Raw genomic sequence first — 21,242 nt, forward strand, 5'->3', positions numbered from 1 at the left:
AGGATAGAGAGAGAGGGCCAACGAGCAGACGAGGGTGAAGCAGTGGCTGCACAAACACGAATCTCTGAGGACTGGTGGTGCTCCTTGCTGTGACTGCATGCTCACAGAGGAAGAATGTCCGTGTTGCAACGAGTGGGACCTGCTGCCCAATATTCATGGTCTCAATGTGTCCTGGGATGATACAGAAACTACCACCATTGTATAACTACGTTAGAGGATTTCCCCCCTCTGATCAACAGGGCAGTGCTGGATACCTTTTTTCATGTGCCCAAAATAAATTGGAGGAGGCGGCCAAAACCACAGGGACCAAATGGTCAACTATCCATCAAATAAGTATAACTAATATGTCTTTATGCATGTAATACTGATACCTAGAATTGTCTCCAAGACGCACATTTACTGTTGCATACTTTGCCCTCGTATATATTGTACAATATATTGTATTGTATTCTCGCGAGATGACGTCACAGCCAGTGGTGGGGAAAAAAAGCACTTTTAATGCGCAGACTTATATGGGACACATTTGCTCCCATATCTACCTCACGGCTGCCGGCTGCATCCGCCTCCCTCAATACTGAACCAATTTTAAAACGAATTGTACCTATGAATCATACGCACACATACACATGGGGAAATAGAGCCCAGATTGAAAAATACCGAAGTTATCCTTTAATGGCATTTATAAGGAACACTTTAGCATAGAATACAGATGAAAATGTGTTATCATCAACAAATGTGTCCTTTAGCCTTTAAAGGTGATAGATATAGGATTCATACTTCCCGGTCAGTAGGTGTCGCACTCACACTCGCCCGCTCTCGCTCCACTCTTCAATTCTATAGGTTGCCAGGTTCGTAAACAACAGACAGTGGAGACAGCAATGTCAAGTTAAGAGTTTTGTGGTATAGTAATTAAAAAATAATAATAAATCATGAATCCTCTCTTGTGCGCCCTGTAACACACTGTAACAATCTCTGTAAAGCATTTTTAGCTCTACTCGTCACTAATGCTAACGTAATTAGTGTTGGGAATAGAATGATTTTATGCATTTTACTATCAGTTGTGTTTCACTATATAAGTTTTAGATGTGTGAACAATGAGAATACTAAGATGATTTCAGCTGATCTGAATGTGTTTGCTTTGCAGAAGCGGAGAAGTACAGGAGAGGAAGAGACATGAAATCTGAGGAGCACATACCGCAATGCTTAGATAATTAGTTTCATATATGGTAAAAATAATAGAAAGTGATGTACAGATAGTAAGGTACAGCACGTGTAGGGAGTTGTGTTGTTCTCTTGTCTTTCAAAACAGGAACCACGCCCCCACTGTCAGCGGGAAGGAGTCAGATTAACACGAGGCAGGGGCGTGGTGTGGTGAAGGAGGAAGTGGAACTGCCAATGAGAAGAGGACAACGCCTTGCGTGCACAATGACACTCTGTTACGCTCAAATATACTGGGTCAGGGAAAGGACAGGAGGTCAGACTTCGTGAACTGACACACCTTTGTTGTTCTCAGGGACTTGAAGTTGAGACCCAGAGCTCTGTAATTTTATTCCTTTACTGCTTAATAAACTACATTAACTGAGACCGAATATCTTCTCCTATTGCTTCATTAAAGAACATGCAGGACTGAGCTCACACATAGCACATTGGAGAGTAGGATGAGCCCCCAGTCCATCAATTGGTGACCCCGACGTGATTTGAAGCCGGAGAAGTGACGGGATAAAAGACATTCAACAGCGGAGGACAGCAGTATTGTGACAACACCTGCCGCGGCCTAAAAAGAAGGTAAGCAGACGCCTGTTTTATCAAAGTTCTGCAATTGGAAACACTAAAACTTGTGTTGTCATTGTACTAAAATCTCCTAGTCTGAAATGTAAAGGAATAAAGTTAGAACAAAACACAAAAGTGAAAGCCCCGGGGCAGGGTGAAAGGCCCTGGAGCAAATCATAAATTTGACTCCTAAATACGAAACATAGTCAACACCTCGACAGGACAGGGTGAAAGGCCCTGGAGCAAATCATAAATTTGACTCCTAAACATGAAACATAGTCGGGTGAAAGGCCCTGGAGCAAATCATAAATTTGACTCCTAAATACGAAACATAGTCGGGTGAAAAACCCTGAGATTAGGTTTTCCATCTAATCTCTAAAAAAGAAAAAGACAAGTGTCCTGAGGTGGATAAGCTCGGGGGGAGAACCCATAAGGTTGCCCCTTGGACAGCTGAGAATATAGTCTGAAGACACGGGTTGTCTGAGGTTGAAAGACCTTTGTAGATTGCTACAACACAAAAAGAGGTTACAGAGTTCTGCGGGCAGGGAGCGTTTTCCATGTGATCCCTAACACTGAATACTATCGCTCATGTTGAGACATCTATTCAGTGGTCCGCAGAACCACCCTGATATTGGGAGTGTAAATAAATAAGTCTTTTAGGGGATATTGTTTTGTGGGTGGCTTACCGACAACCAGCTATTTTACGGGGCGGAAGAGTTGTGTAGAGTCTATTAGAGGTGACTCGAATTCCAACTCTTTTCGTGCCTGAGCGGTGGTCGCGTTCTGTGGGGAAGAAAAAGAGGAAGCTGTGTAATTTTGCCTTAAGATAGAAGCCAATTGTCGCCGAGCCATAGGCATCCCGCACCCTCCTAGGAGAGTGGTGTAGAAGCTTGGATGTGTCGGCCTGCAATTGGTGGAACTTAAGCAGCGAAATCACAGCGATAGAAAGGAAAATAAGTCCAGCAGACTGCGCTGCAGAGCGGTCACGTGGCGCTGAGTATTGTGTGTATTGTTGTAATTGTGTGAAGTTTTTTTTTTTTTAACATCGTGACGAGTAGTACCCTCTGAGTAAAATAAGTAAGGACAGAGGAGGGACAGAGAGACATCATGGACGGTGAATTTGACAGGGACTGTCGTGAGCAGGGTGGATGTCCTCCCATCCTAGTAAAAACACAGTACGGGAGATTAGGAAACAGTTATTGTCAGGAGTAATAGATAAGCAGAGACAGGCTGTAGGAAAGGAGTTTGATGATTTATGGAAGGCATTACAGGCCCAAAATGAGCTTCCTCGGGATGAGGAGGCAGTAAATGTTACAAAGAAATTGCTGGCTGCAGAGTTAAAGCGAGAGATGATTTGGAAGAACACGCTAAAAAGGAGAACGAACCTAAATTTATAAAGAGAAAATGGAAACATCAAAAAGAAATGAAGGAGCGCAAACGAGCTCTGCTCCATCAGATGGCAGTTACAGCCATGGCCTATTGGAAAAACACAGACAAAAGTCACAAAAAACAAAACAAAGATAAGCAACCTCTGTCTGCTCCTGCAAAGGATCCAGCCTCACCCCCACCAGAGCCCACCTCTAATAGGTTGTATCCTGAGATACCCCAACACACACACCTCCAATTCCCCACCATATTCAGGAAAGAATATGCAAATGCCAATGTTGATGATTAAAGACGGTGTGCTTAATACAGATGTGATAGGGGAAGGAGAGTATGTGAAGGCCAAAGAGGAAGTGATGAAGGAAATAAGACAGGGAATAGTACAGGTGGAGGCAATGAAACAGGACGTGATGAATATTGTGGCGGGAGCGCAGAATGTGTATCAGGAGACTCTGAGATCTATAGACAGGAGTAGGGACATGCAGGATGATGTGTGCAGCATAGAGAGCAGAGACAGTAAGAGAAGCATGAAACAGGGCCCTCTTTCCTCCAGCACCTCTAACGTGGAAGCAACGGAGGAGGAGCGGCCACTAGCAGAGGCAGTGTTTCAGTGAGGGCACAAAGAGAGAGGTCAGATAGAAGCAACAGAGAAAGGAGAAATAAGGAAAGGAAAGAAGAACCAGAGGAGTGTTCTGAGATAGAGGAAATGGAGGATGAGGAAAGTCAAGGATGGTCAGGGTCAGACTCTGAGAGTGACCAAGGTACGAAGGCTGTAAGACTAACAGGAATAATAAAGTCAATCAAAAGGCCACACAGTGCTGCGGCTCACGTTCAGGTTGTCCACATTCTCCTTATAATCTCCGACAAAATAAGAACAAGCCAAAAACATTTGCCATGCCACTCCTGGAAAAGACCCCAGGAGGAGGAGAGGTATACCAACCCTTCTCCTTTACAGATATGCACTGCATCCTGGATAAGATGCCCCACCATTAGAGGGAGGAGGCCCCTGGATGGAGCGTTTCTGTAAACAGACCATGGGTCACAAAGTAGCATTAGGGGACTGGAGAGCGCTATTGGGACAACAGCTCTCCAGCTGGGATTTAACTGCACTTGAGACGTTGGCAAAAACAGTTAATTTAGCGGATAAAGAGCCATTCGCCCAACATGCCACTGCTATCGGTCGGGCCATGCGACAACAGTTTCCCATTCCATCTGGCGCCATGCACACGCTCACGTTTCACATCGAACCTGACGAAACGTCGCAACATTCCTTAGCAGATGTAAGAACACATGGGTAGATGTGGCTGGAGTACACCCAGGGTCTTGTGACCTACAAACCACCCTGTTCAGAAAGGCCGTGTTAGAGGGACTGCCTACGAAGGTAAAAGAATCATTAGAGAACAATCCTGACCTTCCTGGCTGTTCCACTGAACAGTGGGAGAAACACCTCACACACCACATGAAAAAACACAGAGCTAAACAGGCGGAAGAGAAGGAAAGCACAGACTCAGCACAGGTTCAGGTGCTCTAACTTCAATTGGAGGCGGCACGTCGTAAACGAACGATGTGAAAAAGACAAAAGTCAAACAATCAAATGATTCAGCAGCCTCAGCCATCACCCACAGTTACCCCCGATCTTTTTCCAACCCCTGAGGGGGTAGACCCTCGCCCTCCCAATTGGAGCGGCTCCCGAGGTGGTACAGGAAGATTCAGAGGCAGGGGGGGAAGACGTGGCGGCCCAAGAGGGGGTCAGGTTGATGGGGGGTGCTTCCTTTGTGGAGACCCATTGCATTGGCGGGAACGCTGTCCACACCAGACCCACTCATGTAATGCTGACCCCGAGTGGTTGGAGGACAGGATGCGAGGCAGGCAGCTCGGACCTCCCAGGGTGGCGGAAACAGAACCCCAGGGGCGGGTATCAGGGACCGCACAGGAGGTTATCAAGATTATGTGCATCAAGCACCCAATGCCACTGTCGCTCCGCAGGGTCAATATCCTCTGATGACCTGGGAAGATTCCCAAGGATATTGACGGGCCCAAGAACCCCTACGCGGGAGGGCTGGCAGACCCCTACTTGCGACTGAAAGTACTGAATCAAGAACTGCCTTTCATGTTGGACACGGGGGCACGGTATTCCACATTAAACCTCCCTGTGTCTGCTACTCACATGTCATCATCAGCGGTTGAATTAACTGGGTTCTCGGGTCAATCAGAAAATCTGCCACTCACAAAACCACTCACCACTACCATACTCCAAGCAGATCAGACATTTCCACACACATTTGTTTCCTCAATGGCATGTCCTGTTAACCATTTGGGCAGAGATGTGTTATTAAAGTGTGGAGCCTCCATCCTGTGCAGCCCGGACGGACTGATAGTGACGTTCCCAAATGGATACACTGTGAACTGCTCATTGTCAACTGTACATTCATCTTCACAAATGTTGTTATCTGCAGACACATCCCCCACAGCTGAAGGACAGTGGGCAGATATCTACTGGGGCCTCCTCGAGCCAAACACCACAGCAACTCCTGGGATTTGCGCTCTATCAGTCATGGCGCCCTTGGGTTCAGTCATTAAATCCTTACACACCTCCTCCTGATCCCTTCCATGTAACACTTTATTATGATAGAAAAGGGGATGAGATGTATCAGCAGGCATTTTATAACGAAATTGAAGGTCACAGGTGGGATATACAGTCGTCCTGTATACTGGTGGGTAATGAGGAGTGGCTGCAGCTGTTGACCTCGCTTCAGAACAGCAACAGTGGTATAAGGGGAGGAAGAAGCCTCCTCACATATCTCTGGCAATCCATGCAAAACATCAGGCCAAAGACTTGGGCCCTATGTGTAAGAGGCTAATGCAACTCACTGATTGGATCCGCACTCAAATTCCTCAGGTGGATTTCTCACCCTCTGAGAAAGCATATCGCATCAGGCAGGGAGCTACAGACAAGGCGATCCTGGAACACCGACAGATAGAGAGGTTTCATGGTAGGAAAAGACTGACCATCCAGACGCAGAACACATGTTACACACACTTCCTGACTCTCTCTGGTCTTCTGGGCCCACCGATGTGGGCTACTGTGCACAGGTCACCCCATTACATGTGAGTTAAATGATTGGACACCGATTTGGCAGAATCAATATCGCCACAAGCCAGCGGCTGAGGCTGGTATTGCAGATACTATCGAGGGTCTGTTACAGGCTGGAGTGTTGGAGGCCTCAAACTCCAGCTGGAACACACCCATTCTTCCTGTAGAGAAACAGAATACAGGCAAATATCGCATGGCATGATCTCAGACGCATTAATGCAGTAATCTCCACACCCACAGTACCAGTGCCAAACCCATACACCGCCATGTCTAGCTTGTCGCCAGAACATAAGTGGTTTTCTTGTATAGACCTTGCGAACGCCTTTTTCTGCCTACCTCTCGCCGCCCCTTGCGACATTTTCTCATTCACTCATCGTGGTAGACAGCTACGTTACACCCGCGTCCCACAGGGTTTTATCCTGTCACCTGGTCTTTTCAATCAGGTTCTCAAACAGCAGCTGGCCGAATTGTCACTACCAGAAGGGGTTGTGGTAATCCAGCACGTTGATGATATCCTCTGGCCGCACCGATCCTCCACCTGCCTGGAGGCCACACGCTCTGTCTTACTACGCCTACACCACACAGGGTTCAAAGTCTCTAAAACCAAGCTACAATGTTGTAGGCAGCAGGTCTCGTTCCTGGGTCGCATAGTGTCGGCTAAGGGCACGGCCGTGTCCCCGTCACACAGAGAATCGATTCTGCATCACCCAAAACCACACACCGTGAAAGACATGTTGTCATTTTTGGGCCTCACCGGGTACAGCAAGCACTATGTGGCCTCTTATGGCGAACTAACCCATCCTTTGCGTGCCATGGTTAACGCACAGGGCATGCGCAATCTTACTGCTCCTGGTATGGACCACTGACGCTGAAACCTCATTTATCTCCCTCAAACAGGCACTCTCTGCTGCTCCGGATCTAGCCATCCCCGACTACAAGCTACCGTGTGTTCTTGATGTTTCCGAAAAGACACACACCACCTCTGGTGTGCTTTTCCAGAAAAAAGGGGGAGGCAGACAGGTGCTGATGTATGTAAGCATATCCTTAGACCCAACCGAGGATAGACACCCACCGTGCACTCGACATGCAGCAGGAGTGGCAAAAATTTTGCAGAAAATAGCACACATAGTGATGGGACACGCACTGACTGTACTAACAACGCACAGCATAGTGGCATATGTAAACTCAGCGGCATTTACTATGACATCACTCAGACAGACGAGGCTGGAAAAGATCTTAAATGCACCACACATAACATTCACACATGAAGGTGTAAACATGGCAGATAACATGGGAGAGGCGAGCCACACAGATGTGAGGAAAAGGTGCAGAAAGACACCAGGGTGAGAGAAGATTTGCAGGCGAAGCCCTGACTAACGCAGAGGAAACACTGTTCACAGACGGATGCTGTTTCAGGCATCCAACTGAGGACTGAAAGCAGCATATGCAGTGGTGAGACAGACAGAAACAGGGTTTGAGAAAGTCCTCACGGAAAGGGTGACAGGGAAAGAGTCCTCACAGTTGGCTGAGCTCCAGGCAATGATTGCAGCATTAGAATGGTCAGAAGGGAAGAGAGTGAACATCTACACAGACTCTGCATATGTTGTAGGAGCAATCCATGTGGAGATGACACAGTGGATCAGATCGGGTTTTCTAACGGCAGCAAAAACCCCCATTAAACACGAAAAAGATATGAAGAGGCTACAGGAGGCTCTGATGAAGCCAGCACAGGTAGCAGTCATTAAGTGTAAGGGCCATGATAAAACAGGGACAGCTATCGCTAGGGGAAATGAGGCTGCAGACATGGCAGCCAAGAGAAAGGCAGGATATAGTCCACAGTATATCATGCTACAAACAGAGAAAACAGTACATGATCTCCTGCCACCGTGTAATGTAAATATGTTAATAGCAGAGCAGCAGAAAGCTTCTCCACAGGAGCTTACAATCTGGAAAGAGAGAGGAGCAGTGAGAACAGAGGGTGTGTGGAGGTCTCCGGACGGAAGACCAGTGTTACCCCCAGGGCTGATGAGATCAGTCCTCCAGGAGGCTCACGGGGTGGCTCATTGTGGAAAGGTGCAAATGGTGCGAGGTCTCACTCATTGGTGGCACCCTTTTCTGCCAGCCATGATTGAGAATCACATCAGAGAATGTAAAATATGTACAGAATATAATGTCAGACCCACAGTGAAACCACACCAAGGGAAATTTCCTCTCCCCAAACTCCCAGGTCAAGAGGTCATTATTGACTACACAGATATGATAGAGAGAGTGGGAGGGCACAGGTATCTTCTGGTGGCGGTGGATGCATACACCGGCTGGCCAGAAGCCATACCTGCCAAATCAGAGGATGCAAAAACAGTAATCAAATTTCTGATAAATCAATATATCCCCAGGCACGGGTTCCCCAAACGAATCAGATCTGATAACGGAACTCACTTTAAAAACAAAGACCTACAGCAGGTAGAGAAGGCATTGGGGCTAAAACACACATTTGGCACAGTCTATCATCCTCAGTCACAGGGCAAGGTGGAAAGGATGAACCAGTCTATTAAGGGAAAAATAGGCAAAATCTGTGCTCAGACTAAAATGAGCTGGGTAGATGCTCTACCCCTAGCTCTAATGTCAATCAGGAGCTCGGTGAACGCATTGACAGGGTTCACGCCATATGAACTAAAAACAGGACACCAGTTCCCGGGACCGGGAGCTGGGATCCAAACTACAGAAGAAATAGAAAGCCCTATGCAATACAAACCATATTATGACCAACTAACAGCATTGGTGTCAGCTTTCTCCAAACAGGTGACCACAGCTCGGGAGGGAGCAGAAGGGAAAGACCCCCCAACATCAGAGTGGGTCCTACTCAAGGTGATCAAACGAAAGTGGTCAGAGCCTAGGTGGACTGGTCCCTACAAAGTCGTGGAACGGACGTCCCACGCCGTCAAACTACAGGGAAAAGGTGACACATGGTATCACTGGAGTCAGTGTGCAGTGGCAGAGACACCTGCCCGAACACTGGAGGACATAAGAGACACTAAAGCTTAAAAAAAGAAAAAACACGCACAGCTTACTCACACCGACATTTATTCATTTAGCTTAGCATAAGTGCGGAAGAGATATCCTGTGATCAATGTGAAGGTTTGAAGCTCCTCTGAAGCAACACTTTGCCCAGAGTACGTTTGAGTAATATAAAGCCAGGATACAAGAAAGACTCGCTTGCAGAACATTTACACTCCATATTTACTCTTATATTTTACACGTTTATATTTACCTTTTTGCAAAAAAAAAAAAAAAAAAAAAAAAATGAAATTATTAGTAGAATTATTAGGATTAGAACCACGCCACCATAAGTGGTTTGTGTTGGGAGTTGTTGTGTTAACCTGTGTTATTGTTTTACCTCTGTTGTATTATGAGTCTTCCCTCAGAGACAAAGCCGTAGAACCACCACGAAACCGAACCAGGAGAGACACCCCAGGGAGTGGAACGTCAGACTCCTGCATAGCTAAGTATGGTGGAGTAGAATTGACATACATCATAGGGCAAAGTACAGGGTTCCAGTTTGACTTGTGCTCCGTAATAAACTGTAAAGGAAAGGATCCAAATTGGAGGGGGTATGACGTGTACTTATGCGGATTCTCATGGGGAGGGCCCACACACAATCCGTGGTGTGGAAGATGGAGAGATGTGATGACGTATTCTGGGCTTTGGGACCCACCACCATATAGGGTAGGAGGACAGGACATTGGGAAAAAGATAAAGATACAGAGGCAGCAGCTTCAGCCTCTTCCAGGCTCCCATAAGCAGAATCCGATATTGCTAAGTGTGTATAATCTCACAACAAACCCATGGTCAAACTCAATTAGGCACCGCACCAAATGTGGAGATCGCACCAACACCACAATGTATTTGGTGTTGGGAGTAGACCACAGTGGCACCGATACCATGGGACTAATTAAACTAACCTTATTGAATCCTCCCCTACTAATACCACCGGATCCCCAAGTAATGGAACCAAGGCGCCTGCACCTCCACAGAACACAGGCGGGATAAACATTGACTACTCTAAATTGACCCGCAGTGACGTAGTCAGATTGGCCACAGGCTACGGAGACAATAACCTATGGTTAGACTGGGTGACGGCGACAGCAGAATCCATGAACATGTCCAATTGTGTCGTATGTTCATCCGCCAGACCTACGCTGTTCACCACACCAGCCCCTTTGTATCCTGACACAGACCCTATTGGTTTCAACTGCATGATAAATATGACCATGTATCCTGATCCTGCTAATTGTACCACTCTGAGTTCTCTGTTTCCACACATAAAGAATCACACCATCCCACCAACGTTTAGTCCCAGAATCGCCAATTACACTTGTTTCCATAGGAACCTCTCCACCGGGTAGTAACTGATATGGGACAGATGCAAGCTGACTGGTGCCAGAGAACATTGAATGTGAGTACGTGGCAGAACGCCAGCAGCATGGTTCAGGCTAGAGGACCTGTTCTGGTACTGTGGAGATAAAACCCTCCACTTGTCCCTGCCATCCTCCTGGGTTGGTACGTGTGCACTGGTCCGACTGGCTGTACCCCTGATCTTGTTGGGGATGAGGATACCCAGACCAACTCAGGTAGACAGAAAAGAAATGCATTTGATATGAGCCAGGAACAACCACGTATATGGATGCCATAGGTGTTCCTCGCGGGTCCCAGACCAGTACAAATTGGCTGACCAAGTGGCTGCTGGTTTTGAAAACATACCCATATTAGCTGCACTGTTTCCCATCACCCCTAACAAAAATGTGGACAGAATTAATTATGTGCATTACAATGTTCTTAGACTGGCCAACAGCACTAGGGACGCGGTTGGAGGACTCTCTGAACAACTGGCAGCTACCTCCCTGATGACAGTACAGAACATTCGTTAGACATGCTTTTGGCGGAGAAAGGGGGTGTCTGCTCTATGTTCCAGGGCCTCTGCTGCACCTTCATCCCAAACAACACAGCTCCAGACGGGTCAGTAACTAAGGCGCTAGAAGGGCTGGGCACGCTCTCTGAGGAAATGCATGAACACTCAGGCATTGATAAACCCCTGGGTGGTATCTTCGAGAAGTGGTTCGGTAAGTGGAAAGATTTAGTGGTATCGGTATTCTTGTCTCTGGTGGGAATGCTCGGTGTTAGCATTATGTGGTTGTTGTTGTATCCCATGTATCCGGTCCTCTCTGTGAAAGAATCATAGTGACAGCTGTGGAGAGAAAACATCCACAGCCCCACCATATCAGATGACTCAAATGGAGACGGCCACCCTGTTAGGAGAGCAGCCAACTGATTCAGATTCTGACTCAGCCTCAGGAGAAGAAAATGTGTAAGTGGTCTCATGAGTATGAGACAAAAAGGGGGAGTTATAACTTTTTTTTTAAAAAGAAACAAAAAGTGCAGTAATCACAAGACCTAAAAAGGGGGACCTGGATACGTTGGGACTGAAAAAAAGAAAAGTGGCCTCAGTCCTATGAGGCCAAAAGGGGGACTGTTGGGAATAGAATGATTTTATGCATTTTACTATCAGTTGTGTTTCACTATATAAGTTTTAGATGTGTGAACAATGAGAATACTAAGATGATTTCAGCTGATCTGAATGTGTTTGCTTTGCAGAAGCGGAGAAGTACAGGAGAGGAAGAGACATGAAATCTGAGGAGCACATACCGCAATGCTTAGATAATTAGTTTCATATATGGTAAAAATAATAGAAAGTGATGTACAGATAGTAAGGTACAGCACGTGTAGGGAGTTGTGTTGTTCTCTTGTCTTTCAAAACAGGAACCACGCCCCCACTGTCAGCGGGAAGGAGTCAGATTAACACGAGGCAGGGGCGTGGTGTGGTGAAGGAGGAAGTGGAACTGCCAATGAGAAGAGGACAACGCCTTGCGTGCACAATGACACTCTGTTACGCTCAAATATACTGGGTCAGGGAAAGGACAGGAGGTCAGACTTCGTGAACTGACACACCTTTGTTGTTCGTCAGGGACTTGAAGTTGAGACCCAGAGCTCTGTAATTTTATTCCTTTACTGCTTAATAAACTACATTAACTGAGACCGAATATCTTCTCCTATTGCTTCATTAAAGAACATGCAGGACTGAGCTCACACATAGCACATTGGAGAGTAGGATGAGCCCCCAGTCCATCATTAGTCAATTAGGATCCTTTGTCGTGGCGGACACACGGATAACCTGATTCAACAACGTCCTGTATACACATAAAAACATGAAAGTGTTCTTGATATTAAAATGGCAAATATATTCCTCTGTTATAATTTCCCGCCAATAATAATAATAATAATAGTGATAACATGATAGTTTGGCTGTGTTTGATATATTCAGTAGATTTACTTTTTTACGACACTATTTGACAACTCTACAACTGGAACAATTACAGTCCCAAAAATGCGGTTTCTAGAGAACTTGCTAAAATATCTGAAATTAACCATCATCCTCACTTTTTCTTAACATATTTCATCTAGGTGTAGGGTAATTACTAGTTCGGCTTTACTAGATATTAGATATATTCAGCAGATATATCTTTTTACAACCCTGCTACGTTAGTTAGCAAACATTAGCTTACCTGTCCAGAAGGAAAGCGGCAACCTCTGCGTAGCTTTTTAGCCCTTTTTCTGCCTTCAGCTGACACCAACAATCAAAAGCTGAACCAATGCTGATTCTGGTTTTGCTTCTCCATTGGTCGGCTAGAATTTGTGACGGATAGCGCTGGGACAACGCGATACCTCTGCAGCTATTACAATCTGCCAACCCTGAGTGACACACTGATTTAGGTATTAATACAATATCATTTTGAAGAAAGAAGTAAACTAAACACATGGAGCTCTTGTTAGGATTACACAAAATGGAGGCTGACAGAGATGTTCCTTCCATGTGCCAATTATGTCTTTGGATTATACAGGGCTTTTAATTATGTGTATAACTGTGTGTATACTTTTGCTCAAATTCAAAACAACAACAAAACTCAACAGCTCTAGTTCTTGTATAGCAAAATAAATTCTTCCAAAAACCTTGATATGGATGTTTATTGGTGTTAATATTAACCCCAGACCTGTAAGAGTGAAGTAAAGTTTCTATAAAGATTTAAAGGAGTCATCAACCGGAAATCACAAGTTTCCCTGTTAATACGTGTATATTGGAGGTGGACCTCAGTTGAAACTTGCCTGAAATTTTGGAGGATGGAAATGGCTCCATTTTTTCGTTTGGCCTCTTTGTTCAAACCACAAGGGTGCGCACTCAAAAAAAAGTGAGATTTTGGGTGTGCTCCTATGGTTACGTAACCATAGGAGGCTATTTGCATAAGCCCGACCTCTCTACCACCCCACCCCACCCACCACCTGAATCAGCCTGCACCTGCCGCCATTACCGACAAAAAATGGCTAAACGATGCTCCCATGTTAATTGCTCCGTTGTTGGTTGCCAGAATGAACACAAAAGTATTTTCAGCATCGGCGGACCAAGCAACAAAGGAACAGTGGATAAAAGGGTCAATTCCTACGATTCGAGACTTACCAGCAGTGCAATTGGTAAGTCTCGCTGCTTTGTGTAACAGTTAACGGTATGTTTTACTGTGTACTTGACCCTGAAATGACGGTAGACAGCAGCTAACTGCTAATTGGGCTAACGCTAGATGCTAACGTTATTCACAAGGGACTAGTATAACCTGTGGATCTCATATGATTTAGAAATGACCCCCACGTCTTTCGTTTTATATCTCTGGGGTGTGTTGTACTGTGGTATGGATGTTTGTAAATGGAGACCATGACGGGGGACCCCTGCGGAGACCCAGGTTCTCCGGCAGTATGCAGACACCGAGCTGCTGCTACTCAGTTATCTAGCAGCTAGCAGCAGCACCTCGGTGTGCAGCGCGGTGTCTGGGCACCTCGGTGAAGCTCGGTGCTCAGACACCGAGCTGCTGTAGCCGCTAGATAACTGAGTAGCAGCAGCTCGGTGTTAGCGTAGATAACGAAGTTATCTAGCGGCTAGCAGCAGCTCAGTGTCTGCATACTGCCAGTAGCGTTGGGGCCGACATCGGGCCACAGAGCGTCACGCTGCCCAGTTTTGGTTTTTGAGGGACTTAGAGCCAGCTGAGCTGCTACCAAAACAAGGCGAGTGACTGTGTGTTGACCAATAGTTTTGAGTCACCGTAAGAAACTAACGTTATCCGGGTGGATTTTGTGAAGAGCATTCACGTTTTACTGCCTCATCACTACAATTTCCTTACTGTTTACATGCGTTTGCGTTTGGATTTTATTACTGAAAAAATACCAGGACGCAAACTTTTATTTTCTCTGACGTTTTCACATCATAAACCATGAACATCAATATTAAAACTCGAGTCTTACATGAGACTCATGCAGGCTGTCTGCTGAGTGTGAAATCAAGCTCTGCAGCTTGATTTCACTGTAACGCTAACTGTTTTAACTGGGCAGAGATGAGCCTCCTGAAAGAGGCAGAAACAGGGGAACTACCAGCATTTTGGAGGCTATAATGTACATATTTTCAGAGTTTGTTGTGATTACAATGTGTTAACACACTGACCGATGTCACATCCAATGTCATGGGTTTTAACGTTTTAGATTCCAGCTGCAGCTATTCACACTTAGGATTTCTTATTTAATTGCTGTATATTATAAGGTCTTTTGGTACCCTTTTGGTCCTCAAACGCAATATGTTACTTCTAATGAATCGTTTCAGATTTTTTTATGGTATATTTCTTTGCTTTTAACATTTCTATTTCCTGTTATTAGGCTAGCACATCTCATGCAGTGCCCAGCACCAGCACTGTCTAAATACCACAAAAGGGTGACGTTGGCTGCCAGACAGACTCTCCAATGCAGGCATCGACTGGCACACAGCTGTCATTTAAAACTTTGCAGCCTCACTTCCCGAAGTACAGGTTTGTGGTCTGGGATATGATTTTGCTTATAGAAAATAAAAATGTAATCTAACGCATATTTTAATATTCATATAAGAAGCAAATATTCAGTTCACTTTTATTGCACACTGTGATTTCAATATCTGTTTCTGTGCGTAAAAGGTACACAGACAACAACAGTCAAGACAACCACAGATGTTGGAGTCGGCACGTCCACTGTTCCTGTGTTCCCTGACCTTCCTTGGTCCTCCACACCAACCAAGACATCACTGAAGAGGCCTCGTCTCCATCTGGTAGAGGAGGAAGATGAGGACAGCTCTGTGAAGGCCAGCTCATCTTTTGTGGCTCCAGAACCACAAGACTCCACATATAACCCGGAAGACTCAGTTACTGTGTTAAGTCAATGGATAAGTCATAAGTTACTCTGTTTTAGGTAAACTTAAATTGTATTTTTTAATAGTTGAAATTTTGCTCAGCCATTCTCTGCATTTTTGAACTAGGCACACAACATTCACACAATTTTACTTTCAGAGCCTTATGTGACTGTTGATGTTTTATTTTCTACTACTTCATATTTAATTGGAGATATAAGCATTTGCTTGACAATTAATTATGGTTGAAAAATAAGTAATGATTCAGCGTAATTTAACATTAAAGTAAACTGGTTGCATCTCTATTTACACACTCAGCTCTCTCTATAATATGGTGTTCATCATAACATAGTTGACAATTGTCCGTGGCAGAGGTATGGACTCTCCAAGTGCCCCTCTGGTCTTACTCATTGTACATGCTTGTGACTTTATTTACTCTCTCTCTCAACATAGGGAAGGCTCCAGCCCCACCCATCAAGGCCCTTATCCTTTCACAAAATGCGCAAGCTGCTTGTAATTGAATCTTGCCTCATGGAGCTCTTTGAGAAGTGTCCAGTGTGCAGCAGAGTTTGTGATGTCAAGAAGAACATCAGGGGAACATTCTTTGCCATTGTCCAGCGATGTCCACATTGTCAGTACTGGAGACAATGGAAGAGTCAGCCTGTGATTGGACACTCCACCCCAGCCGGGAATTTGCAACTTTCTGCTGCAATCTACTTCAGTGGTGCTTCGTTTTTCACTGTGCAAAAGGTACTTTCAAATATTTGTTTATGGTTTAATATGTTATTGCTGCTCCAATCCAGAAGCATGACATGGTATAAAACAAATGTTGATGCTCTTGATTCGCTACCTAAGGTGGAGTGGGTTACTTGCCAAGCCCAGCACAGCAGTCCAGTTGAATTAGATAGGATGAAGAGGCCTGCATACAATTTAGACTAAGGACAGGAAATTGATCTACAAATGCCATTTTCCGACAATATATATTGTGAATCAAGATAACTCATACAATTTCATTTGTCTTTGCTATCAGGTTTTCAAGGCCATGCAGTTGCAGCTACACACTTACAAACAGTTCAGAATACACTGCTGCAACTTCATTGAGCCCGATGTGCTGCATAAATGGAAGACGGATCAGGCAGCCGTTTTGCAGCGGCTCAGCCAAGAGGGGAGTGCCATTCTCGGTGGTGATATGAGGGCTGACTCACCAGGTAATTTTCAAATCACAGATTTTCATGTTACAATTAAATGTTACCACATAAATGCCCACTTAGCCCAAAATAATAGAAATTATCTTTTTGAGAATGAAACCTCTGAGTCAAGTCACAATTATTTAGAAAGTGCATTTAAAACAATGCAAGTTGACCAAAATGCTGCACATAACAAACAATAAAACACAATATATTGTTAGGTCTCAAACAATAGCAATAACAACAAAATTTGATTGTGAATTTCAATGTGATTTATGTTTTCAGGACACTGTGCAAAGTATGGCAGTTACATCATGATGGACTTGAACACCAACAACGTCATTGACATTCAGCTAGTGCAGGTTAGTGACGACATCACAGCACTGTTACACCATGGAAATGTGTTATATTATGTTGTATAAAAAATGTCAAAGGCTAAACAAAAAGTTTCAAACTGTAGTTAAGATCCCAATTTTATTTTATTGACTTTCTTTCCTTGCTTCTTTCTGCTTTCCACATCACACTCTGGCTCACATTTTCCCCTCTTACTTGTCTTCTATATCAGAGCAACGAGGTTGGCGGGAGTACCAACATGGAGAAGGAAGTTCTTAAAAGGAGCCTTAAACTCATGGAGGAAAGTGGTATCAACTTGGACTGTATTGTGTCTGATAGGCACCCCCAGATCCAGAAATTCCTTACTGATGCCAAAATCACCCAGTTCTATGATGTATGGCACTTTGAGAAAGGTAATATTTTCTAGTTATCATTCATGAATTCATAATTATTTAAATCATTGTGACATCTATAAACAAACATTTTTGAGATTTACTCAGTCTGGCCATATTTTATGAATTTATTTTGTTTAGAATTTGATGGTGAAACATAGGATAGTGAATTGGGGGGGGTAATGCCCTAATTATTGTTTATGTATTCATAGGAATGGGCAAGAAACTGAAGGCAATCGCCAAAACCAAGGAGTGTGAAAAAATGGTTGCCCATGATCACAAATCAGATCTACTGGATCGCAGCTTCATCTACCTCTGGGCCAGAGCGAATTGCCAAGTGGACTTCGGTTATGAACCACCTCCAAGACATCCACATCCATGATGACCCCTTGTACCCAAAGTGTGATCATGCCCCACGTGTGTCAAAGGATAAGGAGAAATGGTTGAACGCAGGTGTGTACTCAATCTGTACAATATATTTGCTTATTGACTTGTACATGTGAACCTAAGTAGACGTTTTTGTGAGTGTTATCAACTTAATTAACGATGACATGGTAAATAAGTTACTAGTAGCCTGGTAGTTCCATATGTATTTACTGACTTTTTCTAATTCTCCCTTCAGGAACCCCCGCTCTCTACAAATTCGAGAAGCTGTTCACTGGCAAGAGAGTCCTGAAGGATGTGGCGAAGCTTAGCCCCCATCACCAAACATCATCGCTCGAGGCTTATCACTCTGTAGTGATCCGTTTTGTTCCCAAAAGTGTGGTGTTTCCGTTTTTGGGAATGCTGTGCAGGTAAATAAGATAAAAGTGTATCTCAATCTTGATGCAAAAATTTTAAATCCAAGTGTTAAAATTTTTCAAATCAAGGTTCAATAAACTAACAGAAGTGGCAGTAATTAAATCTGATTTACTTTCTTTTTCTCCCCAAAGACTGTACTCGTCAGCCATGCATTATAACGAGAACGCTGAGCGCCCACAGAAGCAGGCTGATGGGAAACCCGTCTTCAAGCTTCACTGGCCAAAGGCTAAAGAGGGAACATGCACAGTGAAGCCACTGAAGGAAGATCCAACATTCAGTAAGTTGACTTGCATAAATTTTTATTGCACAAAAATAATTTAAATGTTACCATATTTTAAATATAAATAAAAAATGGGGTGGATTTATTTTTTAAATAAAATCCTCATTTTTATACTTTCCCAGACCTGGAAATTGACAAATTCAAGACTGTTTATGAACCCAGACAAACTAAAATATAAGAAAAAAATGCAAGAGTGACAGCAGATTAACTTTTACAAGACATTTGTGTTATTGATGTACTGACATTTCTTTGTTTGTCTACAGACTATGTGGATGAGCTGATGGACCTGGTGTTCGATGTGGTGTTTGTTGATCCGGCACCTTATGTCAGTCAGCTGAAGCAGATTCCAGTACCTGAACTGCTCTGCTCTCAGTATGACAGGCCAGAGAAGGAGGACGTCGTTGCCCGCTACGTGTCTCGCTTTAATCGAGGGGTAACCTGAAGCCTACGTATTGGCCATGTACATCAGGGAATTCTTGCCGGATCCGCAGCACCACAGATGCCGGTATTACTACGCGTATTCTATGGCCAAGATGACCCCAGCACCAGCTCACAAAGGACCTGTATGCAAGGTGCCTGTATTCACTGGAGAGAGAGTGCACAAAAATGCAATTAGATTTATTTATCTTGTTTGATTTAGAAATAGTAGATTTGCAGTGTTATGCTTTTTTGTATTCTTAATAAAGACACTTTTGTATTGAAGCTTTGTTGTTTCCTTCACATTTTACATATGAAAGTAACAACGTAGAAACATTTAAATGATACAGTATGTGGGATTATAGTGTATTCTCTAGCTACACCTCAGTTTTTTTCATAAGCATTTGTCCAAACTGAATGTGGTGAACTTGCTATTTCTAATACTTTTACAAATAACTAGAACACAAATGTATTTTAATTTTTATTATCACATTGACATGCACAGTTATCTCATTGGCAATTCATTTTTTAAAAAATTCTAAATGTTTGGATGCAGAACAGAAACGTACTTCTCATTGCCTCGAACTGGTAAATGGGCATAATCCTGCATATAAATGTTTCTTGCATTCTGTAATGAGAAGACATTTAAGCAGACAGGTTCCAAGCCAGGATGTTCTGTCATGCACATGGAGGGATTTTGGAGCTGGTTCATCCTTCTGAGTACCTGTGCAATGAAAAGAGGCAAATGTGTGTTTTTTGCAGAGTTCATAAGCACACTGGACGAGGAATACTCATTGTGTATGATACCTACTTTTGGGGTCTCCCTGCAACAAACGTTTTCTCTTTCAGTGGGCATTGTGGCACAATTCCCACATGTGCACCTTTTCAGGGGAAAGAAAGGAGAATTAGAACTACTTTAGGAAAAAGAAGGTAGGTAATGCTGGTGCAGGTGTATAAAAGATGACTGGAGGACGCTATGTTTGAGTGTTAAGTGATATAGTGACACCATATTTACAGGTATTGACTTTTCGCCTGTAATCTTATTAGCAATAACATGGCGACTACACCGGGCATTTGGCCAAAATAGTACATGGTATGGGACATACCAACTTATATTCAAGCTATACTATTACTGCATTATTACCTGGCATGATGCTATAAACTGCATGCTATGAAAACTGCATGTTATGTAACAAGATACGTTCAAGTTACACATTTTCATAACTTCACTATGACCATGGATATAAAACTAAGTACATTTGCACTACTTTTTATGTTTTGACACAACACGTAAAACTGGGACGCTACATGCCTCGTTAGCGAAAACCGGATTGAGGTACATATCTAACTTCTCATTCTCACTCAAAATGAAAATAACTTTACCACTCAGAGACATCTTGTTGTACACACGTTTCTTCCACCACCTCAGCATCGTCACTCTCTGGTTCTGGTTCCGACTCCGGTTCAAACATAAAAGAGCGAATTCCATAAACAGCTGCCCGGTCAGGTTGTTCATTTGGTGCGTGCGCCATGACGAAGGGATTGTTGTTGTTTGGAGTCGGCCAACTCGTGGATGTATTGGGCCAGCCCCCATCCCGGCCCTGTCCTTCCTGCAGCCAATCAGCACGCGCATCATTATCATTAATCCAATGAGCATCCGGACCAGTCAAAATCTCGCATCTACTCTCGCGAGAGAAAATCGCAGTATGGCAGGGGGGGCAAAACAAGCTCAATGTTTGATTTTTTTTGGCAAATTAATTTAAAACATTTTTTTTTAGGACAATTAAAGAGAGACAGGATATGTTAAAACACCAGGTGATGACTCCTTTACAATATAATGCATTTACACGCAGTTTTGGTTTATTCTAAATTTAACCATACTAGATTTGCTGCCTCACACTTGAATGCCTCTGTGAACCCTTTAAGTTGCACTTACAGTTCAAATCCATGTCTGTGAAAACATGGATGCTGCACATACATCTTCAACCCGACAGCACAGAAGATCTATACTATCAGCACAGTTTTACAGTGGGCATCCATGATTAGTGTTGCCAATTCGGCATCCAACAAAATGTCTCCCCTTCTTTTCTTGAGATATGAAGTTAAGTAATGGCCAAAAAAGTGTTCATGCAGAACATTATGATGTCACAGTAAAGATGACTTTTGACCTTTTGTCACTTCATCATTATGTCTATCAGACATTTATGTGCAGTTTTGTCATAGTAACATGAATTCTTGAGTTTTGGCCAAAAACATGTTTTGTGAGGAGGTCACAGTGACCTTG

The 21,242-nt window shown here is 44.0% G+C and overlaps 2 protein-coding genes across 2 annotated transcripts in view; both read left to right on the top strand.

Annotated features, from left to right (window-relative positions):
• Window positions 1–9,553, top strand: part of LOC125893644 (complement C4-B-like) — a 42,112-nt gene extending 32,559 nt beyond the window's left edge. The window contains exons 42-43 of the mRNA XM_049584420.1: window positions 1,145–1,785; window positions 9,033–9,553. Coding sequence (XP_049440377.1) covers window positions 1,145–1,215 — 71 coding nt within the window. The 3' untranslated portion in view covers window positions 1,216–1,785; window positions 9,033–9,553. The remainder of the gene's footprint in view (window positions 1–1,144; window positions 1,786–9,032) is intronic.
• A 2,882-nt stretch (window positions 9,554–12,435) lies between these two features.
• LOC125893646 (uncharacterized) lies at window positions 12,436–19,243 on the top strand. Its single transcript, XM_049584423.1, has 9 exons — window positions 12,436–15,198; window positions 15,340–16,298; window positions 16,579–16,756; window positions 17,021–17,097; window positions 17,301–17,481; window positions 17,673–17,913; window positions 18,083–18,254; window positions 18,393–18,538; window positions 18,805–19,243. The coding sequence occupies exons 6-9, from the start codon at window positions 17,733–17,735 to the stop codon at window positions 18,981–18,983; spliced, it is 678 nt and encodes a 225-aa protein (XP_049440380.1). The 5' UTR covers window positions 12,436–15,198; window positions 15,340–16,298; window positions 16,579–16,756; window positions 17,021–17,097; window positions 17,301–17,481; window positions 17,673–17,732; the 3' UTR covers window positions 18,984–19,243.
• The last annotated feature ends 1,999 nt before the right edge of the window (window positions 19,244–21,242 follow it).

Source organism: Epinephelus fuscoguttatus, linkage group LG8 (assembly GCF_011397635.1).
Source record: "Epinephelus fuscoguttatus linkage group LG8, E.fuscoguttatus.final_Chr_v1".
Classification (NCBI taxonomy): Eukaryota; Metazoa; Chordata; class Actinopteri; order Perciformes; family Serranidae; genus Epinephelus; species Epinephelus fuscoguttatus.